At 49.4% G+C, this 26845-nt stretch overlaps 1 protein-coding gene across 7 annotated transcripts in view; it reads right to left on the bottom strand.

Moving 5' to 3' along the window:
- Nucleotides 1-26845, bottom strand: part of APBA1 (amyloid beta precursor protein binding family A member 1) — a 199300-nt gene that overhangs the window by 29205 nt on the left and 143250 nt on the right. For 6 of the 7 annotated variants that reach the window (XM_032308664.1, XM_032308661.1, XM_032308660.1 and 3 more), the window contains 3 exons: nt 9388-9483; nt 4630-4669; nt 1082-1227 (listed from right to left, as the gene is read on the bottom strand). In XM_032308664.1, the coding sequence (XP_032164555.1) occupies nt 1082-1227; nt 4630-4669; nt 9388-9483 (282 nt within the window). The remainder of the gene's footprint in view (nt 1-1081; nt 1228-4629; nt 4670-9387; nt 9484-26845) is intronic. The other variant, XM_032308666.1, reaches the window with a different exon arrangement.

The following is a 26845-nucleotide window of genomic DNA, read 5'->3' as shown; positions in this document are numbered from 1 at the left end:
GCTCGGGTCCATCCTGCACAGTCGCTGGCTTGGCTCACTTCTGCCGGTGCTGCGGAGCCGAGGGGAAGGAGCTCACCTTCTAACTGGCCATTTCCTCTCCCTCCTAAGACCGCGGACAGCCTTGCACACTTGAGTAAGTGCTCAAGAAATACTTTCCCCAGATGAAGGACCCTAAGTTCCTGTCTTGCCCTCATGCTTCTTCCTCTCTCCGCCAGGCCACACAAACTCCAGGAGGCGACAGGGAGCGTGTGCACCAGACCATACGGAAAAGGGACTGGCTCTCTGAGGACCAACGGGATTTTGACCAGCTGAAGCCGGAAAGGACCAAATCTGGTGAGTCCTAATCCCTTCCAAGTCGCCTGAAATCCCTGGCTCTGGGTTTTTCAGGGCTGCTATCCCTGGGGCTCTGGGGGCATTTTAAGGGCATGGGATGTGTCCCCGGAGCCTGGAGTCTGTCCAGGATTCCCGGCGGTCCCAGCATTGTGCTGATTTTAGAGCCCTGCACTGCCACGTGGGGACGCAGTCCTGGCCGACTCAGCCCAGCAGGGGGTGGTTTAAACCAGACGGAAGGGGTTCCCGGATCAAACTGGCCTGCTCCCCAGATGCCAACAGGTTATGACCGGCTCAAACTAGTTTCAACTGGGGTAGCCCGGCATGGACTCATTCTGATTAGGTCTGATCCAGCAGTTCAGTGCCGGAACCGAACCAGTTCAATGTGGCTTGCGCAGGATCAGCAGGAGACCCCACTGGAACCCCGCGCTCCTGCGAGGGTGCAAGTCCCTGACCAGCAGGTCTGCAGAAATCCGGGAATCAGTTCTCACTCGGGTGATGGCATGCTCGAAACGACATCCTTCCTCACCACACCAGCTTCCCCAAGTTTACGTTCCTACGTGTATTTTAAGACTGGCCCTTAGGATCGCCCCAAACACCCAGCACTGCCACCTCAGGGCTCCCGCACACGTGTTTTCTGCTCAGAGTGTTAGCAGGTGCGCCGTCCCCACCCACACACTGGCTGCACGAGGTGTGGGGAGACCCGAGGGCACGGCTCAGGCCCCGGCGCCCGCCCCTCGCGGCCCCTCACCTTGATCCTGCTCACGGCTTCCTGGGCCTGCATCATGCGGACGTTCTTGGAAGGCGTCTTGTCCGACAGCAGCTGGGTGGAGCCAAGGTAATTGGCAGCAAAAATGATCCCATCGATCAAGTCCTCGGGGTCACAGGGTCCGGGAACTGGAACACACAGAGCCGTGGCGGTGAGCGAGGCCGCCCTGGGGCCGGGCCCCTACCGGAGCCCCCGGACAGGACGCGCGGCCCCCCTCACCCCGCTGCGCGGCCCCACACCAGACGCCCCTGCGGAGTCCGAGGCGTCCCCCTGCATCTGCCTTCGCTCACCCCTCGTTCTCAAAGGGAAGGAGCAATTTCCTCTTAATCCATGTCGCCCAGACCACTTACTGTGAGAAGGGATGCGCTTATTTAAATATGAAACGTAAAGTCCGTGAGAAAGGGTGTTGTTTCTCCCGTTAGATTGTGAACCCTTTGGGGACAAAGACCACGTCATGTTCCTCTTTGGTTCTCGTGTCTCATCCGCGTCTGTCACCCAGTGGGTATCAAATAAATGGGTGCCAGACACGTGGCTAGAGGAGCACGGGGGCTGCTTTGTTAGAAAACCTCTTTTAATAACAGTTCCTTCAGCTGCCACCCACCCCCCCCTTCCCACGGTAGCCATAATGGGGAAAACAAACTGTATAAATTTGCTTCAGAATATCCAGATTCCTAAATGATCTCTGACCCTGATTCTGGGAGGCAGAGGACAATTACCCCAGAGCCGGAGTCTCCTGCTGCAGACCTTGCTGACTCAGAGGCTCTCGTGGTCCCAGCTTGCCTCCATGTACCGATCAAGTCCAAGGAAAGTCAGATTTTCTGTTCTCAACTGACTGGCCTTTGAAATTAAACCTTAGTTTTAAAATATTTAAAATGGGGGCACCTGATCCTAACTGTACCCATATGTAAACATTACTTGAAATTAAAACATGTCTGGGACTAACACATAACTTTATAACAGATGCACCAAGAAAGGCTTTTAATTCTACAATGGAAACGTATGTATATTTTCTTTGGCTTGAATGCCATATTTGGGGAGATTAAAAATATACGTTTTAACCTACTGTTCAAACCTCAGGCTCTTAAATTAGATAACTGGAAATGGAAACAATTTGCTTTTTCCTTTTGGAAAGCTAATCTGAAATGATTTTTATTTTTATCCCCCAACATCAAGCTCATCTGGAGCTTAACCAGCTGCTTCCTGTGATAAGCTACTTATCAGGGTACAATCTTAAAATAATCTGATCATTTCTCTAAAGCCAAGGCAGTGGTTGAAACAAAGAAATTAACGGTGTTTTAGGAAAGGTCTTCACAAAGCATCTGTGTAGTAAGTAAATAATTTTTTTGTTATTTGTCTTTTTCTAGATCTTTCCGAGAAAGGCTTCTGGACAGACAGTTAATCTGCGTCCACCATGCGCCAGTGATTCCCCTTTTCAACAGTCACACACTTCCTGCCCTGAAACTTTGCTAGATGTCAGAAGGATTCAGGGTACTTCCAACAGACGATTTTAGTTGTAGAGCAGGGAAGCGTTTCTAGCCAAAATAACACACGGACAGGTTTGCACCCACATTACAGTTCGTAAAAAGTAAAAGATCACCTATCTGTCTCCTACCTACCATAAATTCCTGTGATGGGTTTAAGTGTGATTTAAACATAATCATTTTTGCCATTTTTAACCAGGCATTGAGAAAAAAGATCTCATCTGGGATAGTAACTTGTAAAAACCTTCCATTTATTTTGTGAAAATAATGAGTGTTCAAAGAAAAAGAAGAATTAATGACATACTTCTCTATGGGACTTCTAGTATTGTCTATTCATCTCTGAGCTGGCTCTATTCCCTGAAAGGGTCCCTCTTCGACCATATTAAGTGTGGATCTGCAGATAGGTATAAGAGCAATCCTAGTAATATTTAAAGGACTGTATAAATGTCAACCAGGCAAGAGACAGAAATATTGGACCTAAATACACTATAATCTGAGATACAATCTTAGGACATTTACCCTCCAGAGAAACTGATCATAATCAAACATCACTGCCGCCAGATCACATCTGGGAAGGAAAAAGCCCTAAGTCCATAACTTCATATTGGGGAATTCTTTAAAAGTCAAAAAATTTAACATTATAATGACCCTAAATCGAAGAACTGCAGGTTTCACTTTGGCCTCTTAGAACGTGTGTTTCCTCTCGGGGGGCCTCTGTGTTGCTCTGCTCTGCGGGTGAACAAGCATACAGGTGTCATCGTCACACTCACGGGGATGCTGAGCCTGGTGGAATGACTACGAAGAATGGAATTTCCAAACTCCTGGAAACTCCCCAAGGAGTACTCGTGGAATTCTGGAACCTTGCAAAAATGGCACAGATAATTTACAGGTCACTCAAGAAAGAGACCTGAGTAACTGAATGAAAGCCACGAGCCTGACCTAAGCTTCAGGAGCGCGGGGTCAGGAAGGTGTGCGAATCCTGGTGACCCACTCTCAGGCTGTGGGGCACACGGACGGTTCACGCCCAGGACCCAAGGGCCAGACAGAACTTATAGTGGTTTCTGCACATTCGCTCATCTCCAGAAAATCCTCTTTCAAGGAAATGACTAGCTACCCTACTGGAAAAACCATTTGCCATTGTCCCTGGCAGAGGATCAGTGGTACCTCTAGCTAAAGGGGGCCTTTGTGTGGATGAAGAATACATACTCCCTTTGCGTGGTCCAATCTCAACCTAGGGTGCTTTGCTTGGGTCAAGTTCTGGCCTAACTAGGGAGAATTTTATTTCCCTTGAGGTCTTTGCTTTCTGACTGGGTGCCCTTGAGCAGTGAATAACCTGCACAACCATACATGGCCATCCTGCACAGAATACTGTTTACTAGGAGAGTCTGATGCTATGGTATCAGACTGCCAGCTCATGGCCTGGCTCTGATCCTTCATAACTGTGCCATCTTGGGAAAGGTACCCACCTAGCACCTGGAGTAAGAATGCTTCATTTCTCTCCTGTATAACACAGGGGTAGTAAGCCCACTTCACAAGACAGATGTGAGGAGTCAATCAGTTATTATATGGAAAGTGTGTATCTTGCAGAGTGAAAGCTTGATAAACATTGTGCTTAACTCATCCAAGCAAGAGATGGGAATGTCTGGGAAGGTCTTTCATTTTCCCCCCCTCTAAATTAAGGGGACCAAAATGTCTCCCTTAAAGTTCATTCCTACTCGAATGGCCCTTGATTGATATTAAGAGGTGTCCTGGAATGGAGATAAAGAGTCTTGGGTTCAGATGTCATATGACTGTCTCTAAGCTGGGAACAAACCTCAGCCTCCCTGCAAATTTATGGGCACAGTCAGCAAAGTTGGGGGGAGGATCTTTGACAGGCTCATGGCTACTGTTCTTCCAGTCTAAGATGCTAAGACTGTTAAGACTATGAGTGAATGACTTCGTGGCCTTTCTTCCCCACTAGGGTCTCACAGCCCAGTGCTTCAAATATCCAAAATGTTAGGAGATTCATGCATGATTCAATATTCAATTAACTTCCTTTTCAGCTCTTACCTTCAACGTAGGTGGGGAATGAAGCCAAGCTTTTTCTTGACTGTAATCAAGACAAAGAGGTTTCAAAAAGGGCAAACCGTGATGAAAAATGCATTAACACAACTTTATCCATGCAACATGAAAAATAAATAAATCACCAATGACAGATATTAGCCAGATGTCAACCATTTTTGGACAAGGAAGAAAAGTGTGAATAATCACATACATTTCTTACTAAAAGTTACCCAAAGCCGAGAACTTCTATTCCTAGTTTAGGTCATCTGAAAACCTTACATTCCACAATCAGAGAGATGTCCAACAGCTTTAAAAAAATATCCCACAGACCCAAACCCATAATCAATACAAAATAATACAAAAGGCTCAGTTTTTATTAAGAATCTGGGTTTCTAAGTGAAAACCTGCTGGATTCGTAAAAGCACCAACAACGTGATTATATGTTGAAATCAAGGATTTCCTTGGAGAATTTTATTTCCCTGGAGGTCTTTGCTTCAGTAATCTCTCATTGTGCTAAAAATGTTTGCTAGAGTTTTCCACGCCTCCTTTCACTGCTTACTGGTTTAAAAATTCCATTATGTGGGTAATTATTATGTGTTACCTTCAAATAAGAACACATTAAACACAGATGTGAACTGAAAAACCCAGAATTTCTTATTCGAAGTAAGACCTCATAGCAAGGGTCAGTCTTCCAACAGCACTATCGGAAGTGGTCGTGATCAGCTAAGACCTTCTAGAACCTGACCGGATGGTGGTTTAAAAGCTCGCAGAGGAGCAACACTTACCATTTGGTTCCTTCCATAAGTCAATGGCCTAAAGGTAACTCTGAGAGGCCCAAGAGCAAGAAATTCATTCCTGCTTTATCCAGTCACAGACTCTGTAGTGGATACATCTGAGGCAGGGTGATGTGAGCATTGCAGGGGGGTGGGGAGCTAATGGCAAAGACAAGAGTCCTGCACATGAGCAAAAAGGAAGGTTTGCATGGCCAAGAGTTATCCTCAGGAAGCCTAAAGATCTCCAGTGTTAAGAATCTAGCAGGTACCGGGGACCTGGGTGACTCAGTCAGTTAAGCGTCTGCCTTCAGCTCGGGTCACAGTCCCAGGGTCCTGAGATGGAGCCCTGTATCAGGCTCCCTTCTCTGTGGGGAGCCTGCTTCCCCCGTCCCTCTTCCTCTGCCTGCTGCTCCCCTAACCCCACGTGTGCTCTCTCTAATCAATGAATAAATAAATCTTAAGAAGAATCTAGCGTTAAGTCATCACTTAAATATGTCCCTTCTAGGAAAAGGAGATCTAGTATAGCACAGTTGCTCAACACGTTGACCTGGGTTGATGGTGAACTTGGGGGTGCCTGGTGGCTGGAAGGGTTAGGGCCCAACAGAGGGCTGGGACACCACCGGAAGAGCTCCCATCTCGAAGTACTGTGTAGAACGTCTTCACGGGGGAGATGGGACAGCAAAGGGACACCAACCACTTACCACTCGCACAACATTCTAAACACAGTAGTGTTAACCATTACATGTGAAAAAAAAAAAACAAAACAAAACCCCCCAAAACAAAAACAAAAACAAAAAACCAGAGGCAAAGACACCCAGGTTTAAGAATCTCACTCAATTCAGGACAATGACAAGAATCTGACACTCATCACACAAGATACCAGGATGTGCCTGCCTGGGTGCAATGGTCCGTTACACCAAGGATGGTGGGTTTCTTATTTCAGAAGGGATTATCTTTAAGGAAACAAAAGAGACAAGTCCTCTGGGAAGGAAAGATCATTGGCTGCTAATGCATTCACGGAAAAATGCACACCCAGCTAAGCTCTGTGCACAGGAGGAAAGACAACTCGCATTTCCATAGTGCTTCCCACTTGTTTTACTTTCCAAGTGAGAAGACAGGCCCAGGTGAGTGCCAGTGGCAGGTCTGTCTCATTCTGGTTAAACACAAACAAACAAAAATCCCTAAGTTCATGGTATGCAGGTGGAAGTCAGCTTCCTCATAAAGACTGAAGGCTTTAAAATTATTATTCCCTACACCCCCACTGGCCTTGCCCTCAGCAGCGAGGGGTCCGGGGGGAGTGAGGGTTTCCTTTATTTTGTCAAAATGGTTAGCCTCCAAGTACATCCAAGAAACTAATTCAGATTTTCTTGGGCCAGTAGGACACTTTTCTAAATGCTAATCACAAGGACAGTCCCCAGATTTTAGCAGAAGCTACAAAAGTATTACTTCAGCCTATAATTCTAAAAGCTGCTGTTTCGGGCACCTGAGTGGCTCAGTTGGTTAAGCGAGTGCCTTCGGCTCAGATCATGGTCCCGGAGTCCTGGGATCGAGCCCCCTCTCGGGCTTCCCCTGCTCTGTAGGGAGCCTGCTTCTCCCTCTCCCTGCCACTCCCCCTGCTTGTGCTCTCTGTCAAATAAATAAAATCTTTAAAAAAAAAATCTGTAGTTTTATTTAGAGCCACAATGGAGGGGATTTGGTACATTTACTTATTCTCTATTCATAAGCTCATGACTGGCTTTCTTTAGTCTCTGCAGTAGTAAGTTTTTTGAAAAAAGAGTTTTGAGAAATGAAAGAATCTCTAATTATTGCACACAAAGAGGATTCTCATCATAATTTCTAAGGATATGCAGAAACGTGTGCCAAGTCCTGTAGGAACGGAGAAACTAACAAATTTGCCCGGCTTATTATATCTGATGAATAATCAAACGCTGAATACTCGGGTGTCTGATTAGTCCTTTGTTTTCTCACACTGGACAGAAACGAACATCAGTTGATCCTTAATATTCAAGAATTAATAAAGCCACATTCAAGAGGATGAAAGGCCAGAATCTTTGGGATTTTCCAGGAGGTCACACTGAACCGTGTGCAGAGCCTGGAGGTCTGACAGTTGGAATAAAGACCTACAAGTTAGCTTGTCTACACTGTATGTGTGTGGCCTGGGGCACTTTTCACCTGGGGTCAAGAGCCTGGCCCCACAGGAGATCTGGTTTCAAATCCTGGCCTGACCACCTGTGGGCCCTGGACCTCAGGTAAGTTCCTGAAGCTCTAGGCTTCCTCAACAAACAATGAGGAAGTGATTCTTCCTTTACAGAATTATTGTATGGATTAAATGAGATACTACCTGTGATTTGCTTGGACAGATTCCTGAATGCTGTAAATGCTCAAGAAATGGTAACTCTCACTGCTCTTATTATTACTGTGGCCTTGACCCCTTTCTTCTTGCTTTTGGTTCTCACCGATCCCTGTACTATGAATAAAAGCATATGGCAAAGCTGTGGGATCTGGGGTCAACAGAAACAGTGACCTTCCTACTCCTGTTCCCGTGACCTAGGGTCTGAGGACAAGACCAGAGGAGGACAAAGTATTTCCATCCTAATGTTGGTGTCATTTTAGAGAAGGTCTCTCTTATGTTTGTTTGCTTTAAAAGGAACAGATTATTGAAAATTATACTTCTCCCTGCACGAGTAGTTAATGGCGAATGGATGTATATTCAGTGATAGTTTAAGGGTCTATTTTAATGAAGACTCCCTTTAGAAGGGATCTGCCACTCAGGGTTAAATGGAGATGGCTTTCTTCTCTTGCATTTAGCACAATATTATTAACAAAAGGAAGGAAAATGAGCAATCATTCATTACCCGGCGCACATCTTTCTGCCTACCCTCAGCAATGATTAGGCAGCGTCTGTATTTAGGGTGCGCTGAACCCCCATGTGGACTCTAGCACAGGCCACTATTTGCCCGACCCTGGTTCGTAATGAGGTAGGGGTGGCATCTGCCTGGGGGTAAAGAGACAATAGTTGGAAAAGGCAGGGGCTCCCCTGTGGGAAGAGCATCTGTGTTTTCATAGCCCCAGGAACCTCTGTGGGAACAGCAGCATTTTCTCACTTCAGCATTCTCCATGGGGGCTCAGGCTGGCCTCCATCGGCAGGGGGACCGTATGGCTCACTGTCCAACAGGGGGACACTTTAGAGCTGGACGGTCTAATCATCTTTAGCCACATGTGACTATTTGATTAAAATGGAATAAAATGCAAAATTCAGTTCCACAGTCCTACGAGCCACACCTCAAGAGCTTGGTAGGCACCTGGGGCTGGTGACGGCCATACAGGACGTCGCAGAAGCAGACGGTTTCCATCCCTGGAGCATGTTCTCTGGGACTGCGCTGCTTTAGAAACGCGTTTCCTGGGTTCACCGCTTGTACAACAGGTGTGAACGGGAACCACCCCCCGTAAGCCAGGACAAGCAGTCACCAGATGTCATGAAATTTATTCCACCTGTGCCTGAAGTAAATGGGTATTTAAGAAACCAGCCCACTTCCCGAACCACATGGCAGCCTCGTTTCAGAGGCTCGTAATGCCATGAGGAAGGATGCTGCTCTAGAGTTCGTAATATTCCATTTCCAGCGTGGTCCAGGAGAACTTTCCAGAAAGACTGGAAATGTTCTGTCATCTCCCCTGTCCGATACAACAGCCACTCATGACGTGTGGCTGCTGAGCACCTGAACAGTGGCTGGTGTGTCTGAGGAGGTGACTTTCTATTTCATTGGTTAGTCAAAGCAGACAGCTGTGGCCAGTGGCTATCAGACTGGACGGTATGGCTTCTGTCACTAAACTCCACGCTCAAGAGGAGAGGTAAGGATTTCTCTCCCTGGTAGTGGTGGTGGTGGCGGGGGTGGAGTTTGGGGGGTTTGTGTGGGAAGCTGAAGAAAACTCACACCAGAAGAAGAAGAAAACAACACAGGCTGGCGGCTTCTGAAACAAAATGGCTCCCTACCTCTTTATTCGAGGAGGCCTCCGCGGGGTCGCTGGGGTGGAGGGGTGTGCTCGAGGACTCTGCACCCAGCGGGGAGGAACTGCCAGGAGACGGAGACTGGAACACAGCAAGGAAAGGACACAGTGAGTGTCTGGGGACTCGCAAACACCCGCGGGGGGGCAGGGTCGAGAGGAGAAAGCCCAACGCACGGGCACACACACTTCTACGGGGAGAAAACTTGCCAGAGGAGCCACCAGCAGTACCTAAAAGGCCTGGGTTTTCAGTGCTTTCTCTTAAATTCCCGCCATGTTTTCAAAGGAATCCTTGAAAGCTCAGCCATTACTTTTCCTCCTTAGGCCAAGGGTTTAAACAGAGCAAAAGCTGACACTGGAACTTCAAGCCCTGAATGAATAAAGCTAATGGGGAGACACAAAGGTCTGTGGTTTTAAAAATTCTTCTCACAGGGAAACCTGGGTGGCTCAGTGGGTTAAATCTTCTGCCTTCGGCTCAGGTCATGGTCCCAGGGTCCTGGGATCGAGCCCTGCGTTGGACTCTCTCTGCTCGGCAGGGAGCCTGCTTCCTCCTCTCTCTCTCTCTGCCTGCCTCTCTGCCTACTTGTGATCTCTGTCGAATAAGTAAATAAATAAATCTTAAGAAAAATAAAATAAGATTCTTCTCACAAAGACTGTGGGTACTCGTTGTCTTAATAAAGTCACCTGCCCACGATGACCTGGAAATGACAATGTAAAAATGAAAACAGGGATTTTCAGAGGTGGCTGGGACTGGTGACCAGAAACCATACCACCTGTATTTCTCTCGTCCTGATTTCAAGCATTTTTTTCTCATTGAATCCACAGGTCATGGAAAATTCAGAGAAACGTCAGCATCCAAACATTGGCTTGACCTCGGCTGCTCTTGAAACCGTTCAAAAGTCCTTCATTAAATGCTCTGTTTGGAAATAGGGTTAGAAGAACAGATGTGGAGCATATGGTCCCCATTAGGTGTGTCACTGCCTCGGGTGGTGGCCCAGGCCGGCCTTGCTGGAAGGAAGAGGAAGCCCCAGGCCGGGGCCTGACACACTCACCGAATGAGTGGCCAAAGCAAGCAAACGGCCACAAGAATGGGCCTGAGACGGGCACTGGAAACCCTCCCCGGCCGAGACCCAAACATTTCTGCGTGCCCCTGTAATCCTGAGAGGTAAAGGCACCTTCAGGAGAGCCACAGGGATGCTTCAGGATTCTGTAGCGCTGGTCCTCTGAGAGCAAGCATGCACAGCTTGTGAAACCTGACGGAAAGGCCTGGAACAGAACCTGTGCAAGCATCTGTTGTGTGGCGATGTGCGGGGAGCTCCGTCCTGGACGAAGGAAGCCGAGCTACACCGGTGGCAGCTGAATCTGTTCCTCATGTCCTGCTACTTGTCCCCATGGGGAGGCTGAGGTAGAAACTTCAGCTGAGTACTTCCACGGGGAAAGATAGAATGTTCCATGAAATCAGTCGTGCTGAGTTGGAGCAAGGGCATGCTCATAGACAACGGGGCCTCAATGAGCATTATGGGAAATTCTAAAAAACATAAATCTTTTTCAGAAAGTCTGAATTCTAGGAAAATGCAGGGAGCACCAAAGGAACTGACCGATGGGGATGTGGTGAAGGGCCGCTTTCTCCACACTGAGATGCTGCTATTCCCGTCAGGCCTGGGTTTGTTTTCCGTGAGCCCCTGTATCTGATTCTGAGTGGGGAGGTGAGGACCAAGGAGTCTCTTAATTGCTCATGTGTAGACATCGGCCCCTCCAGCATCGAGCCGAGGGGATGGGCGCGAGTAAGGGTGGACATAAGGACCCCAAGCTCCACAGCCCCTGGATGGAAAACAGCCCTGCACGCCTTTAAAAAAAAAAAATCACGCACAGAATTTTTCATTTGGCCCCCAAGAGAGTGAAGGGTACTGGCTGAGTTAGCTCTGTTTGTTCTACTCAAACACAGGCAAGTGAGGTCCCATGACATTTCAGCGCCTTTCCATTTTCCCAGTTTTTCAAATTTGAAGAGCTTCCTTAGATAGTGACATCTCTCCACTTCCCCCCAAAAGTCATTTTCTCTGTTGCAAAGATGTTAAGGGTTTGGTCCCTGGGAAGCTAGGATGGCTGGTTTTTCTTCAATTGCTTGGTTTCAGGGCGCCTGGGTGGCTCAGTGGGTTAAGCCTCCGCCTGCGGCTCAGGTCATGATCTCAGGGTCCTGGGATCGAGCCCCGCATCGGGCTCTCTGCTCAGCAGGGAACCTGCTTCCCCCCGCTCCCCTCTGCCTGCCTCTCTGCCTACTTGTGATCTCTCTCTGTCAAATAAATAAATAAAATATTTTTAAAAACCACAAAACAAAATTTAAAAAAATTAAAAAAATTAATTACCTGGTTCGAGGACTGTAACACCTTCCTTTAAAAAAAAAAAGGAAAAAAAAAAACCCCACCTTTCTTAAGTTCCCAGCAGTTCCTATTTCCTTATCTAACCACTTGCTATCACAAATCTAAATCCTAAAAATGGATTCTCTGCAACACTGCAAACATTGGGTTGCCTCAGGATGATGCAGAAGGCAGGTTATCCAGACAGCAGGCCATGACCTGGAAGGGGCAGGTCAGACTTCACAGTGAGGCTAAGTGACAAGTGCCCGGTGCCTGCCAGGGAGCCCCGGAGAGGAGGGACCCACAGTGCCCTGCACCAGGGACCACGTCCCCTCCGTGCTCCATGCTCTAGCCTTCTGCATGCAAATGAGCTCATTCACTTTTCCTTCCACTTGCATGCGCAGTTAATGACCTCCTTCTAGAGAGTTCTCCCGCACTCTTGCCTACCTTCAGTGCTGACTCTGAAATCGCAAGTCTTGCTGAAGCATTCTTGGACTCTATTCACTGTCATGTTCTCCCTGATGGCTTGTCAAGTTTTGTAATTATCTGCTTATGTGTGGGTCTCCCCTGCCCCCAAACTCTTTGGCAGGGTTCTTGTCTTAATCATTTTGGAATCCAAGTGCCTGACCATGGGTCTCATAAGCAGCGGGCCCCCGGCAAACCTTTGCTGAGGAAATGATTTCAGAGTCATTTCCAGCTTTACTGTATTTTCCAACCTGCGGAAAGCAGGGCAACAACCATGGATCTCTTCCATTCTTGTTTAGTGGTCAATGGTAAGCCCTTTCTGGATAGCCTTCTCATGCTCTGCTCTTACGTGTGGAATGCTAAATCTGCATTCTGAATGAGAAAAAAGGGGTCTTTGCCTGCAAAGATCTGACCTGAGCTCCAGCAAAGCTCTCCTGAAGCTCAAAGCTGTATCCACATAAGGACCCCAGACGTGGGAGCCCAGCCTCTCCAACCCACTGCTGACAAAGTCAAGGTAGGCAAACAGCCCCCAAGGTCCCTAACCAAAGTTATTAGCATCGATTCATCTACAATGTCTGCTTTAAAAGCCTCTTGCCCCGCTTCTCCAGCTTCCATATTGCCATACTCCACTCAAAAAAAGGAATCAAGACCAGAAATCTGAGAACACCTCCTCCTTTCAGAGAACGTACTGGAGGCGAAGTTTAACTAATAAAATATGATACACAAAGGGAGTCATTACCACGTTTCTCCGGCTGAAGCCTCAGGCCTGCTGGGTCACTGGCTGCGTATTCCATTTCAAGGAAATGAGACTAAGGACAGGAAGCAAGTGTGGGTTTGGGCATTCACTCCGTGCCACACAGGGCATCTAGTAGGGGGCATCTACAATGTCCAAAGACAACTCGGCAACTCCCTGTCCTGGTCAATCACGGGAGGGCTTCTTGAATGGCTTGTCCTCTGCAGACTGTGTTCTAGCACATTCTCCACCAGCACAGTCTCAGTTTCACTGCCAGAGCTCCAGGGCTCCACAGAGCAGGGCTCTCAGCTGTAAGACTTCAGTCCGTCAATGCCAGGACGGGAGATGACAGTCCCGTCCTTAGGCCAGAGATGGCCTCGGGATGCAGAAGCATCCAGAGGGAAAGCCAATCTCTCATTTTATTTCCGACCAAACTGTTCTAGCGGCCAACGCTGTACTAAGGGTGGTAGAGGTGAAACAAACAACTCAAGCTCAACAGGGAACTTTTCGGCCGTCCTTGCAGGGAAGAGGAACCGGGCACAATAACGATCGTCCATCTACTCCTTCAACGGACATGCCCGTGCCTACCTCTGCTCTGCATATTGGCCCAAGATACAAGGAGGAACAAGATAGGTCCTGCCCTACATGACTTTCCAGGTGATGGGCGTAGGCAGGGCTGGGACGGAGGGCTGTGGCGGGTGGCACGAACAGTCACCCATATGTAGGACGTAAGACACAAGGCTGGGAGGGAGCACTTCGGCTGGAGGGGAGAAAGGGGCGTATCAGCTTCATGGGTAGATGAGTCAATATGTTACGGTGAATCCCCAGTGCTTTCTGGGGAAGGTGATACTTCCGCTGAATCCTGAAAACTGCAGTATTCATGGCGCAGGACAGGATGAGGAGAGGGAGGAAGGTTCTGGAAACAGAGAGCTGCGGCAGTGGAGCTCTGCAGGAAAGCAGGGGTTGAGCTGAAGGGCAAGGACAGGTCACTGGAGCCCCATCTGGTGAAGAAGCAGCCACGTCTACTCTCTGCCCAGCAGGTGGGGTTTTCCTGGTGGGTCCCTGGCCTGTTGTCCTCAGGGCAGAAGCTCAGTCTGGGCACTTAGGGACTAGTTCCTCAGCTGAACTCAAGATCTAAAGGATGGAGAGAATGAGCTGTCACTTTCCGCTCTTCCGTCCCGCCATGCTTTCTGCCCTGCCACCTGCACGAAGAGAGGACATCCTGGAGAAGTCGATGGGACGACAACGAGAAGACCCTGCACTAAAGGCAAAGGGGTCACTGGCTCTTTCCAAGTGGGTGGTGTTCTTTTCGGAAAGGCCTAAGGACGGAGTGCAAAGCAGTGAGTGGGAGGGACGCAGAAAGATCTTGAAAGACTTCTGGAGACACTGGAGTCAAAAGACGGAAAAGTACGAGTTCCACGGAGACTGTCATTCATTCATTTCACATGGGAATTCTGACAGCATCCGAGGAGGCCCAGACCCCAGTCTGTGCCTGGCTTAGCTAGGGAGACAGACATACAAACACGCACAGGGTGGGCTCTGGAAGCAGGGGCCACCAAGTCCTTGAGAACAGAAGTCACAATGACACGAAAGCAGTCACGACTGAGCAGACCACTCACGATGCTGGTGTCCACCTAACAGCCCCCACCTCCAACCCGAGCATCTCCTCGGCCCACGTCTCTGTTGACGGTTGGGACCATCTGGGGTCGCAAGGCCCAGAGCAAAACAAAACAGAAAACCAGGAACTTGCAAATGCACTGCAGAGCACAAGTGCAAATATTGCAAAAATAAAGAGAAAGCAGGCTTTTAGAAAGTTAGAGTCGGCCCAGGTGGAGGACTGCTCACACCCACCACAGGTCGCTGAGGAGGTGGTTACACCAGTTCACAGATTAAGCAGACGACAAGACAGAGAATGACGACACTAGAGGTGCTTCAGAGGAGCGTGACTGGAATATCAAATCATTAAGAGAGGCCCTTGCGAAACCTGCATCAACCCTCGTGTGTTTTTGCTGAAACTGTCCACTTTTTGATTGGAAGGGGCCCTGTTGGTCATGCTGCAGAAGTCACAGTGTGACCTGAAGAAGGCTGTGCTAGTGTAGGACTCGAGGGTTCTTTCTCAAACAAGTTACAACTTCTCAAATCAATAGTCCTTTTTTGTTTTAAGAATTCACATACAGGGCGCCTGGGTGGTTCAGTGGGTTAAACATCTGCCTTCGGCTCAAGTCATGATCTCAGGGTCCTAGGATCGAGCCCCGCATCGGGCTCTCTGCTCTGTGAGGAGCCTGCTTCCTCCTCTGCCTGTTGCTCCTCCTGCTTGTGCTCTCTCTCTCTCTCAAATAAATAAATAAAATCTTTTTTTTTTTAAAGAATTCACATGTAAGTGAAATTATAACCTGCATGTTATTAGTCAATAAATAAAACTACTAAGCTTATGTTTATAATTTTTAATACTGTTTTGCAAGATAAGGGTCTAACCAAACCCTTCCTTCCTCCCCATTCTGGTCCTCATTTTAAGTGGATTAATTTTATTTATTTATTTATTTATTTAAAAAAGAGTTTATTTATTTATTTGCCAGAGAGACAGAGAATACAGGCAGGCAGAGTGGCAGGCAGAGGCAGAGGGAGAAGCAGGCTCCTGGCGGAGCAAGGAGCCCGATGCGGGACTCGATCCCAGGATGCAGGGATCATGACCCAAGCCGAAGGCAGCCGCCCAGCTGACTGAGCCACCCAGGCGTCCCAGTGGATTAATTTTAGAAGGTTTACTTCTGCAGGACTCCTTCGAACCCTGCCTGCATCATTACAATGGGACACAACAGGGGCCCTGAGAGGCCTGAGCAGGACGCGAGGAACAGCAGGGAGGAGAGGCGACCCGCAGAGGCTGGGCGGGCAGGGCTCTGGGCTGGTGAACACAGATGCCATTCCTGCCCCAGTACTGGGGACTTGGGAGACCCCGGAGCAAAGCTTGTTGGTTGGCGGACATAAAAACTCACTCAGCTCCTAAGATACAGGATCTGGTCTTCAAATCCACCGTGATCTGGCTTTCTACTAGGATCCATTTCCAAAAGTGCCATGTTGTTTCAGGGAATACAAGTTCCATTGCTCCTTTGAAAGGAGCTGGGGTGTTTTAAGCTTAGAGTGTGGCCGGACAAGTAAAGCTCTCAAGGTCTCCGGACAGTGAGCTGCTGCAGCCCTCCAGCCCCGGCATCTGGACAACCAGCATCTCAGTTCTGCTCTCCCGCTCCCAGCTCTGACTCTGGCCAGTTACTCATCATCTCGGATCCTCCCGAGAATTGAGGACAACAGTCACCACCCGCCACCGGGGCCGGCATGGGGACTGATCGGGGACGACGCCCACGGGACGTCAGCTCAGCGCCTGGGTACCCACAAAGCCTCCCACCAGCATTTGACGAGAGTCTTTGAAGATTCCAACAGCAACAACGACTTCAGGCCACTGGGGAGAGTTCACAAGGACAACACGTACCCACGGGGATGGCTTCCTCATCTCACCTTCCTGCTTCTTTCCTTACTAAAATTTTACTCCGGGATAAAATTAGAAAGCACACAGAAGACTCCCTAAAACCTTACTACAAAGACTCTAAATTAATTTATGAGCCCCAAGACTCTTCGTGGCGTATTGGTAAGAAGAGCTCATTCCTGGCCACGGCCGGGGCTAGGTACAGTGACTGTGTGCAGTCTCTGGCATACCCGCTGTCTCCCATCCGAGCATGGGAGGGTATTTTGAAATATGAGGGCTGAGAGTGATGCTATTCTGGTGACAAGTTTACAAAAGAGAATCAGGTGCATAGGCAAGCGTGAATTGCAGCCTGTGCACAACCACCACACACCAAGATCCTCTACTGTGATGGCCTCGATTAAAGGCTCCGGCCGGCTCTGGCTATAACCTTGACAAGCCCCAGCACGTGCTGGTCCTTGCCTCCCAGGAAACTCAGTGACAAAAGTTTCACAACGAAGGGTAGGAGAAAATAATCCTTTAGGAATGACACAGTTTTACCACATCTATCTGGAACTGCATTATTTAGTCATTAACCGTGTCCCCCTCAAATTCGCACATCAAACTCTAGCCTCCAGGAGGACAGTGTGAGGAGAGGGGGCCTGTGGGAGGTAATCACGTTGGAGGGTAGAGCTCTCCTGACGTGATTAGTGCCCTTACAAGAAGAGACACAAGAGAGCCTGCTTCTTCTCTCTGTTCTCCACCGTGTGAGAATGTGCCAAGAAGAGCACCATCTTGCCACTGGGAGGGGGTTGGGTCTACACCAGGAGCTGGCGGTGCTGGCACCCCGCTTTCAGACTTCCCAGGTTCCAGAACTGTGAGAAGTACTTTTCTGTTGTGTAAGTTTCTCACCCTATGGTATCCTTCTTATGCAGGATACCATCTCATGCAGTCTTACCCAAACTAAGATAATCAGACACTTTTTCACTAAGTACTTATTGACTCTCATTTTTTGGTATTGAAATGACTCTCATTTTTAAAAAAAGATTTTATTTATTTATTAGAGAGACAGAGTGCGAGAGAGCATAAGCAGGGGGAGCTACAGAGGGAGAGGGAGAAGCAGGCTCCCTGCTGAGCAAAGAACCCGATATGGGGCTCGATCTGGGGACCTTGGGATCATGACCTGAGCCGAAGGCAGACGCTTCAATGACTGAGCCACCCAGACCCATGACTCTCATTTTAAAAAAACATTGTAAGAAGTTCTGAGCAAGATACTCCTCAAGTGAAAAACTGTAGGGGTTCCTGCTTTTGTTTAAAATAAATCCTAGGGACGCCCGGGTGGCTCAGCAGGTTAAATGTCCAATTCCTGATTTCAGTTCAGGTCACAATGTCAGGATCATGGGATTGAGCCTGACATCAGCCTCTGTGCCCAGCTTGGAGTCTGCTTGAGATTCTCTCTCTCCTCTCCTTCTGCCTCTTTCCTGTTCATGCGTACTCTCTTCCTCTCTCTCTACATAAACAAGCAAAATCTTTTTTTTTTTTTTTTCCTAAGAGAGAGAGGTAGTGAGAGAGAGCATGAGCAAGGAGGAAAGGGAGAAGCAGGCTCCCCACTGAGCAAGGAGCCTGATGCAGGGCTCGATCTCAGGACCTGGAGATCAGGACCTGAGCCAAAGACAGACGCTTAACCCACAGAGCCACCCAGGTGCTCCAAGCAAGTAAAATCTTAAAAAGGAGGAGTGGGAGGGGGAGGGGGAGGAGAAGAAGAAGGAGAAGTAATTCTAGACTCTGTACCTAAGCACTCCAAGGTTGAGCCTTAACTTCTTAGCTATTTCCCCCTTCCAGTTCTCCTCCACCATCAAGCCGAGCTGAGCTGCCTCTTGTATCAAACCTGAGCGTTTCTGAGCAAAACCTTTGTCCATGCTCTCGTCTGAAGTGCACCTGTCCACCAGTCTCCAAAGGCTCATTTCCAATGCTACTTCTTTCGTGGAATCTTTCCTAGTCTCTGGGTTGAGTGGAAGCCCTCTCCCATGAGACTTGCTTGGGTTCTACTGGTGCCATTCTTCTGTACATCACTTCCTCCCTTAGGTTTTATTAAAATATAAATACTATAGGATAGTTTGATTACAGTACTTTGTTTTTTAAAAGATTTTGAGACAGAGAGAGAGAGAACACGCATGGGTGCACATGATCTGGGGATCTGGGAGGAGGGGCAGACTCCCCGCTGAGCAGACAGCCTGATGCGATCTCAGAACCCCAAGATCATGACCTGAGCCGAAGGCAACCGCTTAACCGACTGAGCCATCAGGTGCCCCTACAATACTTCAATAAGCACTATGAAGGCAGGATGTGTGATTCATGAACTTTTTCTTCTTCAAGTGCTTAGTCCAGGTTCTCCATAAAATATACAACAGGCGTTTAATAAATGTGTTGAGCGTATGGAAGGATGCATGGACATCAGTCTTTTGTACCCAAAGAGAAAGGAAAAAAAAAATATGTTTATACACAGAGTCAGTTCTAAACCACTGGAGCACTGCCCAGACGTGCTCCCATGGATTTTGGTCCCCACGTGCAGATCACGGGCTCTTGGTCATGGTCTGACTCCTTCCCGGTCAGACATCGCTTGCTAATTATGCATCTTCATGTGAGCAGAACAGTAATGTGGACCCAGCGAGAATAAGGGATCTCAGAGGCGGCATTTCATACAGACTGTAATCAAACACTTGGTCATTCAATTCCTTATGAGCCCGAAGGTTCTGGTTCTATACCGAATTTCAAAGGTGTGGTTACCGGCGATGGGCTACGGTACCTCCTCTCTTCCTTCCGGCAAACTTCTGTTTTGGGACCTGTGTGGGATTTCTCTAGTTCCGGCATCCCCGAAGAGCTTTTCCCCTATGCATCTTGGGTTTATCCAGCTTTATCCCCTTTTCTTAACTAAACGTCCACTGTTTTCCTTACTGATAGAAGTCATTTTAAATTAACCCTACTGCATGTTAGAGTGATAAAAAAAGAGACATACATTTGTATGATTAAGTTTTTCTCGCTGCAAGATATATTCGTGCTTCTGAAAATTGAAACGGGTTAAGAAATCCGTAATTATTCACTCTCAATTCAAACTGTATTATCAATGCACATTTCTGTTTCCTTAATGTGGTGAAGTAGGAAAGTTAGTATAGACATTGTAGGAGCATAATTATGTCATTAAAATGATAATAGCCTGGACCTAATGAAGTGTTTTATATACACATTTATAATGGATTCAATTAATACCAACCGAACATTTTGAGGTAACGGTCGGTTAAAATATTCTAACCATTTTCAGTCTCTGTCTTCCCCCCGGGGAAGGGGGGGTCCTCCCAACCCCGAGTCCCCACGTTGCCACTGCAGTAATGGCAAGACTTGGACCAGCTCGAGCCCCAGAGAGCCTTGCCCTGGGCCAGTCTCTTCACACAGAGGGGCTCTCCCTGTCCACAAATTATTCATTTTATTACCATCCACAGGGCCCTAAGCTTCTGAAGCATGAGCTCAGATGATGAAAAAAAAAAAAGCTAAGTTAACTATTAACCAGTCATTGTTGTCAGCGGAGCTCACTGACCAGCTGATAAAGCGGATCTGGAAACACAGGTTATCTGTTACCCCTTGAAAGGGCCTCCCTGTGTTTGAAAGGCAGGACACTGTGTAATGGAGAAATGCAGGAGACTGTGTCTCATCTCCCCACTGGGGGTCCTGCACTACCTCTCCCAGACCTCCAGACCTGAGTTCCATAAGAGGAGAAAACCACAGTCCCTTTTAGCTTCTGTAAGAGACGCAGCTAAGAGCACACGGTCTGCTCTGACGACTCATTACCTACTAAGAACGATCCCAGAAGGCCTACTGGGTGCCGGCCCCGGACAGGTGCGCGGTGCCCATTCCCTCACCTAGCAAAGCCACTCCTAATGTGCAAGGCACCAAGCTCCCTCGTTGTCATCAGCATGTTGGAAGCAAAAGACACAACACAGAGAACAAAGCTGGAAACTAAGGAGCCCGGACACCATGATGCTGACGGAGAGAAAGCAAAGCGCCCGGCGTCCTTCTACCTGATCGAAGCTCTCTCTTGAGCTTCCAAGCAACAGGCAATCCAGGCTAGGTTTGCTCCCACCCTGGGGAATGTGGGGTAACGCCCACTCTCCCCCCACCCCTCCTGCTCCATTCCCATATTCCTAGGCTGGAGGGACCTGCCGAAGATTTACAGGCTGAAGACCAGGAGCAAAGGGGGAGAGATCGTCCTGAAGCCCTAGGAGCCACCTACCTCTTCTTCGTGACACTCAAACTGGTACATCCAAAAATTCTCCATCTTTCCGGGGGCTGCCTGGGGAGCAGGACCAGCCTGGCGCATCCACCTGTGAGCTGAGGCTAACTCCTGACCTCAGGGCCGGGCTGGTGGATTGTTTCCACTGGTATCCGATGCCCTCTGTCAATAATGCAACTTGTAACAGGAGAGAGGACCACCTCCCGGGGTGTCCGAGGCATCCGCGTTAACCCCTTGGTGTCTGAAGGGCCCCCAGCAGTCGTGCGTCACTGGTCGGGTCCCGTGTCACCTGACGTTGGGGAGAAGGGGCCGGCCTACCCCTTCTGGCAGCAACGCCTACTATTTCTGGGGAAAATAAACTCGGTTCTGAGGTGCAACCAGAAACTTTCACACGCTCTAAACGCTGCTGCGTTTATAGAACCTGTGAAAAAGCATCCGGCTCATGTGCAAAGAATGGGTGGAGGCTGGGAAAAGGGGGTTGTCTCCCCGCCTGCGTCAGAACGCACCTGGGCCTCGGCGGCGAGTTTAGGGAACACGGTGGCCACACAGCGCCGGCGCCCCTGGGGGTCGGGACCCTGGGATTGGACCCTCGCCACTCTTTGGGGTTGCTGAGTGCCTCCAAAGTCCTTGCACTGTGCTCTGAGTAATGGGGAGATGGCAGGCGACCAGACACACACAAACAAGAAATCTGTCCCCAGAGCCGTCGTGGTTTGGCTCAAACCAACACGTGATCCCAAACTGGGCTCAGGGGCTGGAACATAACCAGGGGCCCTTGGCAGAGGAGAGGAAGGTCGGCCTGCCCCTCCTATCATCTAGGTCAGTGTGATGCACTTCCCGTAGCTGTGGGTCCCCATTCAAGGGAGCCCCCTGCAAAACGGTGAGCGGGGGAGCAGACGGTCCGGCCAGCTCTCCAATACTTACTTCTTCCTGTTAACTATTTGGAAGATAGAAAATCTCTGCGTGTTGAGTCTCAAGTCCAGTTTGAACTCTCCCTACCTTTTGGACTCTCCCCAACTTATGGGAGAAGCCATTTTTCCCAATGTCACACTTTTTAAAAAAAAATTTTTTTTAATTCACATATAATGTGTTATTAGCCCCAGGGGTCTCACTGTCACTCTTAAAAATGGCTTTGGTTTGGAGTCATGGACCCTGAGGTCAGGCGGCAGCCCTCAGAGTCTTCCCGCTGCTGTGGAACGCTTAGAATACGTTCGGTTATTACCCAGAGAACCACACATGAGACTTAACATCAGACAAACCACGGAGACACCTGCTAGGCCTTCTGGAAAGGTACAGAAGGCGTCTACACCTAGAGTCCTGTTGGCACAACAGAATTCAGAATTCTTCCCTTCCCTTCCGTGTTCAACCAGCACCGGAGCCCTGCTTAATTATTCACCACGGCCTTCTCCATTCCTCGTCAATAATGGATGATGCCGGCCACGGAGACCAGCCGCAGCACGGCGGGGGCTGAGATGGGCGCACAGAGCATCGGATCCACACTCCACCCCGGAGAGAGACGTCCGGGAGCCTGATGACATGCCGGCCTCCGGGGCCGTCCTCTCCCGCGTGGGTCTCTTCGCCCAGCGAGACCCTTCAGTTCTGTGCCTCTCAGCCTCCCCTGCGCCGTGGCCTATAGAAAAGTGATAGATGCGTACGACACACTGCGTCAGCTGGAGAGGACCCAGAGCCCCGCATGAGGCTGCTGCGCGGGAAGGCAACATGCCCGATGGCCTCCGGTCACCCCCAACCCAAAGTCCACGGGGAGCATCAGGACCCTGGATGAAAGCTCTGCCCTGACTTATGAAGGAGTCTTTGTAACAAGCTCTTCTGACCCTGGCAGACCCTTGGGACCACAGTGACAGTCCTCTGCTTGTGAAGAACTCACGTGGGCACGCGCGTTCCTTCAGGACGATCTGTCCCGCACACCCAGGCCCCTTCGCACCACGTCGGCTTCACACTCTGCCGGTCCCTTCAGGGTCACTTGATCTGCCTATTCTCTGCCTATTCTCAGCCAGACAACAAAATGGAGATGGCCAAGGAGGTGGGAAGGGCTGACAAGGCCAGCTGGGGGCAGACCAGCCAGCAACTGCTGTGTCTTCAGGCTTGAAGCTCCCCAGCCCTCCACTGGCCCAGGATGGACCCACAACATGGTGGACAGGCTTCTCCGAGAGACCCGAGAGCCCTACCTCCTGGTGTTCAGACCCTGTGTAATCCCCTTCCTGGGCAGGAAGCACTGGCTAGGGCCTTAGTCCAAGCAATAAAATGCAGCAAAGGCAACAGGCTGTCCCTCTGTGACTGTGTTACAAAAGACTGTGACAAACACCTTGCCGTCAGCCTCAAAGGCCTTCTGACCTTGCCCGCTTCATCGAGCAGAGCACCCACGGGGCAGAGACCCAAGACGCCTCTGGCCAGTGGTCAGCTGGGAACGGGGCCCTCGGTCCCCCAACCCATGCTGCCAACAAGCAAATGACCTTGGGAACAGCTCTTTCCCCAGTACAGGCTGGAGGTTACCACAGGCCACCGACGGTTGACTGCATGGGGTCTAAGAGAGCCCACGGCCAAGGCCCAGCCAGAACACGCCAGCGTCCTGACCACAGACACTGGAGATCATCACTGTGGCTCGTTTTCTGCCACTGCTTTGGGGCAGTTTGTCAGTCAGCAGTGGACAGCTGAGACACTCCATGGGCATTCAGAAGAAAGGCCTGGGAGCGGAGGCGGCTTGGAGGCCCGGCTGAGGGCTCACCAGAGGACGAGCCCGAGTAGATCCTACACTGCACGGGCAGGGTCTGTCTGTCCCAGGCAGAGCGCGTGTTTCATTTGCTGCTATGCCCCATCTTGTTCAGGGCCTGGCCCATTGGAAGAACTTAAAAATATTTACTGAATGAGCAGATGAGAAATCACGAGTCAGAGTTTCAGTCCGTGACCGGGGCCAGCGCCCGCAACTCATTCTAGTTTGCTAACAAAATGCAGAATAGCGTCGGTTTGCGGCCAGACCCGATTTCTTATTCACAGACAATGTCCTGTATGTAGCTGGTGCTTAACGAAACCCAGAATTGTGAACAAGGGAACGGCTGTATCAACTCAACCCAATCATTTTGTGGCCCGTTGCATGGAAGATGGTTGGGAACACATTTATTCCTTTGACATCACCCGCTGAAAGTTTCCTCTTGTCTCTGAGGCCTGCTCGGGGAACCATGCTGGGGCCCCTTTTTGCTCTCATGGCAGCAGATCCTACGTTCGAATGTTATATTTCTGGATGAGTCTCTGGGATGTGGACCTGGAAGGTCTGCCAGCCCCTCTTTTTTTGAACACATAGAAAAACAAAGTTGGCTTTAACGGCCCACACTGGGATGAATCCTTTCCACGGCAGGCCAGGAGGACGCTCTGAGATAAGGAGGCTTCGAGTCTAGTCCTTTTCAGGCCACAGAAGGGGGCAGAATCAAGCGAACTCTTCAGCACAATGGTCCCCATCTCTTCCCATCACTACTCCCTTCCCCGCACACCAAGACGACCCTGCTTCCAGCCAGGGATTTATCTGCTTGGGGGAGACCAGGCCCCCACAGAACGAATGTTCATCCTAAAGCCTGTCCACCTGACTTCAGATCCCATGTCAACTCCATCCCTTGCTATCCAGATCCAGAAAAATTAGGGCTGGCCAGAGCTCCCCGAGGAGGTGAGGACCAGCAGAAGGAAACCTCTCAGTTCTAAATACACCTTACGAGGAACCTTCAGGGAAACAGACTCCTTCGGCAGCGGACCAGTTCTTTCGCTTGTCCTTGTTAAGCTTGACAAGACAACCACAAGGTCAACAGGACAAGAAGCTTGCTAACGAGTCTTAATGAATTAGCATGTGCACTTGACCTTGGTCAATAGTTTCTTAGCAACAGTAAAAAAAAAAAAAAAAAAAAAAAAAAAGAAAAAAATCCATGAAGGCTGATGCGGATTTCAAGGCGGGGGGGAGGGGAAAGAGGACAAGGAGGACGTGAGGCCAGAGTGTCTCTCCACACTCACAGCATCTTTCTGAGAATTAAAGAAAAAAAAAAGGCACAAAAGTACACATGATCAAGACAGCTGTTAACGTCAAGACTCCACACCCCAGGATTTGGGCATTATTTCCTTCTTGGCAGGAGAGTGGCTGGTTTCTAAGAAGTGTTAGTGCTCAACTGTCTTCCTGCCTCAAAATGCTTTCTCTGATCCATCTCTCGAATGGGGGTTGCCAGTAAAAAGCATATGTTATCCGAAGGGGGTGGGGGATGTTGCCATTATTGTTAAGCAGCCGCCCAGTGAGCTGGAGAAACAAGGGGGACGGCATGCACCGTGGGGGGAGGCAAAGACCTTGGGATGCCAGGAGGGTTCTCATAGCGCTGAGCATGGCGGGAAAGCAAAGGGGTGGGCCAGCCCAGACAAGGTGAAGGAGAAGGGCTGCTACGGCCGGCTTCCTCCAGCTCACAGTCTGCCAATGCCGAGTCCCAAATGCTGAGTGAGCTCTGACCTATGAAGGCCACAAAGGCACCACACTTGTGGTCTCACTTCACATTTCTGCAGAGGACTCCATGTGTGCGAAACCACGTTCTCTCGAGGTCACTCTGGGGAATCAATTGAGCTCACTGTGCTAATGTGGAGGAAAGCAAATGACCAACTCAAGGTCACTGCAGCAGGTCAAAGATTTACACGTAATAAACGCTTCCTGGGGATTCTGCATGTGTTGACGTGCTCCGATACCAGAGGGTACGACACGGTGCCTTCAGGGTCTGATGGTGAGTGAGAGAGGCCACGGGCCGACGCCAGCAAGACAAGGGGGAAATAAAACAGTAAAGAATTCTGTGTTCAAATGTCCTCTGCACTCTAACTGCCTGGTTACCAGTTTTGACCGGGCCTCATAAGTACTGATGCTAAGACCCAACCTCCAGAGATTCTCATCAGAATCTCGGGACTCATCTGTGTAGAGAGTGGGGCCTCGGTTCTACTTAACGGGGCCGTGATCTGGACAGAAGTGAGAGCCCGTTGTGGTAAGGGGAGTGGCACGGGGACAAGTTTGGGTAAAGAGAAGTAGATCTGGAATTTTTAAATGCAAGGCCAGCGGGTAAGGTGAGCCCCGGGTGTGGGGGATGGGAATCCTTACTCGCCAAAGGAGTCACCGGTCTCCGTCCAGCAGGGTCTGTCTGGTCAGGCCTGGAATTTACAGTAAGAAATTACTTCCTAAGGGGAACCTCTCTGTCTTTGCCCAAGATGAAGAGAATTAGACATCTAGGCTGGTTTGCCCCCTAAAGCTCTGTGACTTTTGTCAATGACTGTGAAAGTCAGGCTGAGGTCACATGGCCCAGACATAGTCCCCTATTTTGTCTGGGAAACTGAGGCCCAAATGTCCAGTCCAGCTCTGAGTCTCTCTGGATCCATGTCTAGCTTGTTTGGTTTTTGGAGTCCCACTGGCAGGGTCTGATCAGCTCAAGTCATCAAGAAGGCACACCCAGCAGGTAGCCGAGTGCCTGTTTTTCTGACATCCTCTCGACGGCTACGATCAAGAAAGCGGCCAGTGAAAATCGTGTTCCCCAGAAAGCGGGTTGAGAGACTCCATTCCGTATTAAGAACATGTAGCCAGTTACCCTTGTAATGGGAGCAGGTCTCATTTCGAAGATGATCACGTCTATAGATAAATCACATTTCATAATTCCCCATGACTCCATGAGCCCGGGGTTTAATTGGGTTACAACAGAATTCAATTATCTACGATGTATCTGTTCCTCTCCTGCACCTTTCTGCCCTCCCCTCTGAAGCCCTACCCGCTTATCAGAAAATATCGAGAGTGCTCGGCGGGGGGGGGGGGGGGGGGGGGGGACTGACAATTTTTCTAGAGACTCCTGGGAAGTTTCCTGAGCCTCAATTTATTAAGCGATCATGTCGGACACACCGGCCGCAGCCCTGTGTGCTGCATTTCTATCTGGGAAGTGATAACCAGTTTCCCTCTGGCTAAGTCCTTCTTTTCCTTCCTCGCTGCTTTTCCCTATTTTCGGGGCAGCTTCACATATGCACGGACGAGTAAGACAATCCATTAAGAAGTTGAGAAAGATTCCTCCTGGGAGTGGTGTCAGGTGAAGAGAAAAAGATTGGAGCCTGGAGGTTAAGGGAAAAAAAAAAATCAATCTCCCCATCACTTACTTTCAT

The sequence above is a fragment of the Mustela erminea genome, chromosome 12 (genome assembly GCF_009829155.1).
Source record: "Mustela erminea isolate mMusErm1 chromosome 12, mMusErm1.Pri, whole genome shotgun sequence".
In the NCBI taxonomy this organism is placed as follows: Eukaryota; Metazoa; Chordata; class Mammalia; order Carnivora; family Mustelidae; genus Mustela; species Mustela erminea.
This window is presented reverse-complemented; position numbering and strand designations above follow the sequence as displayed.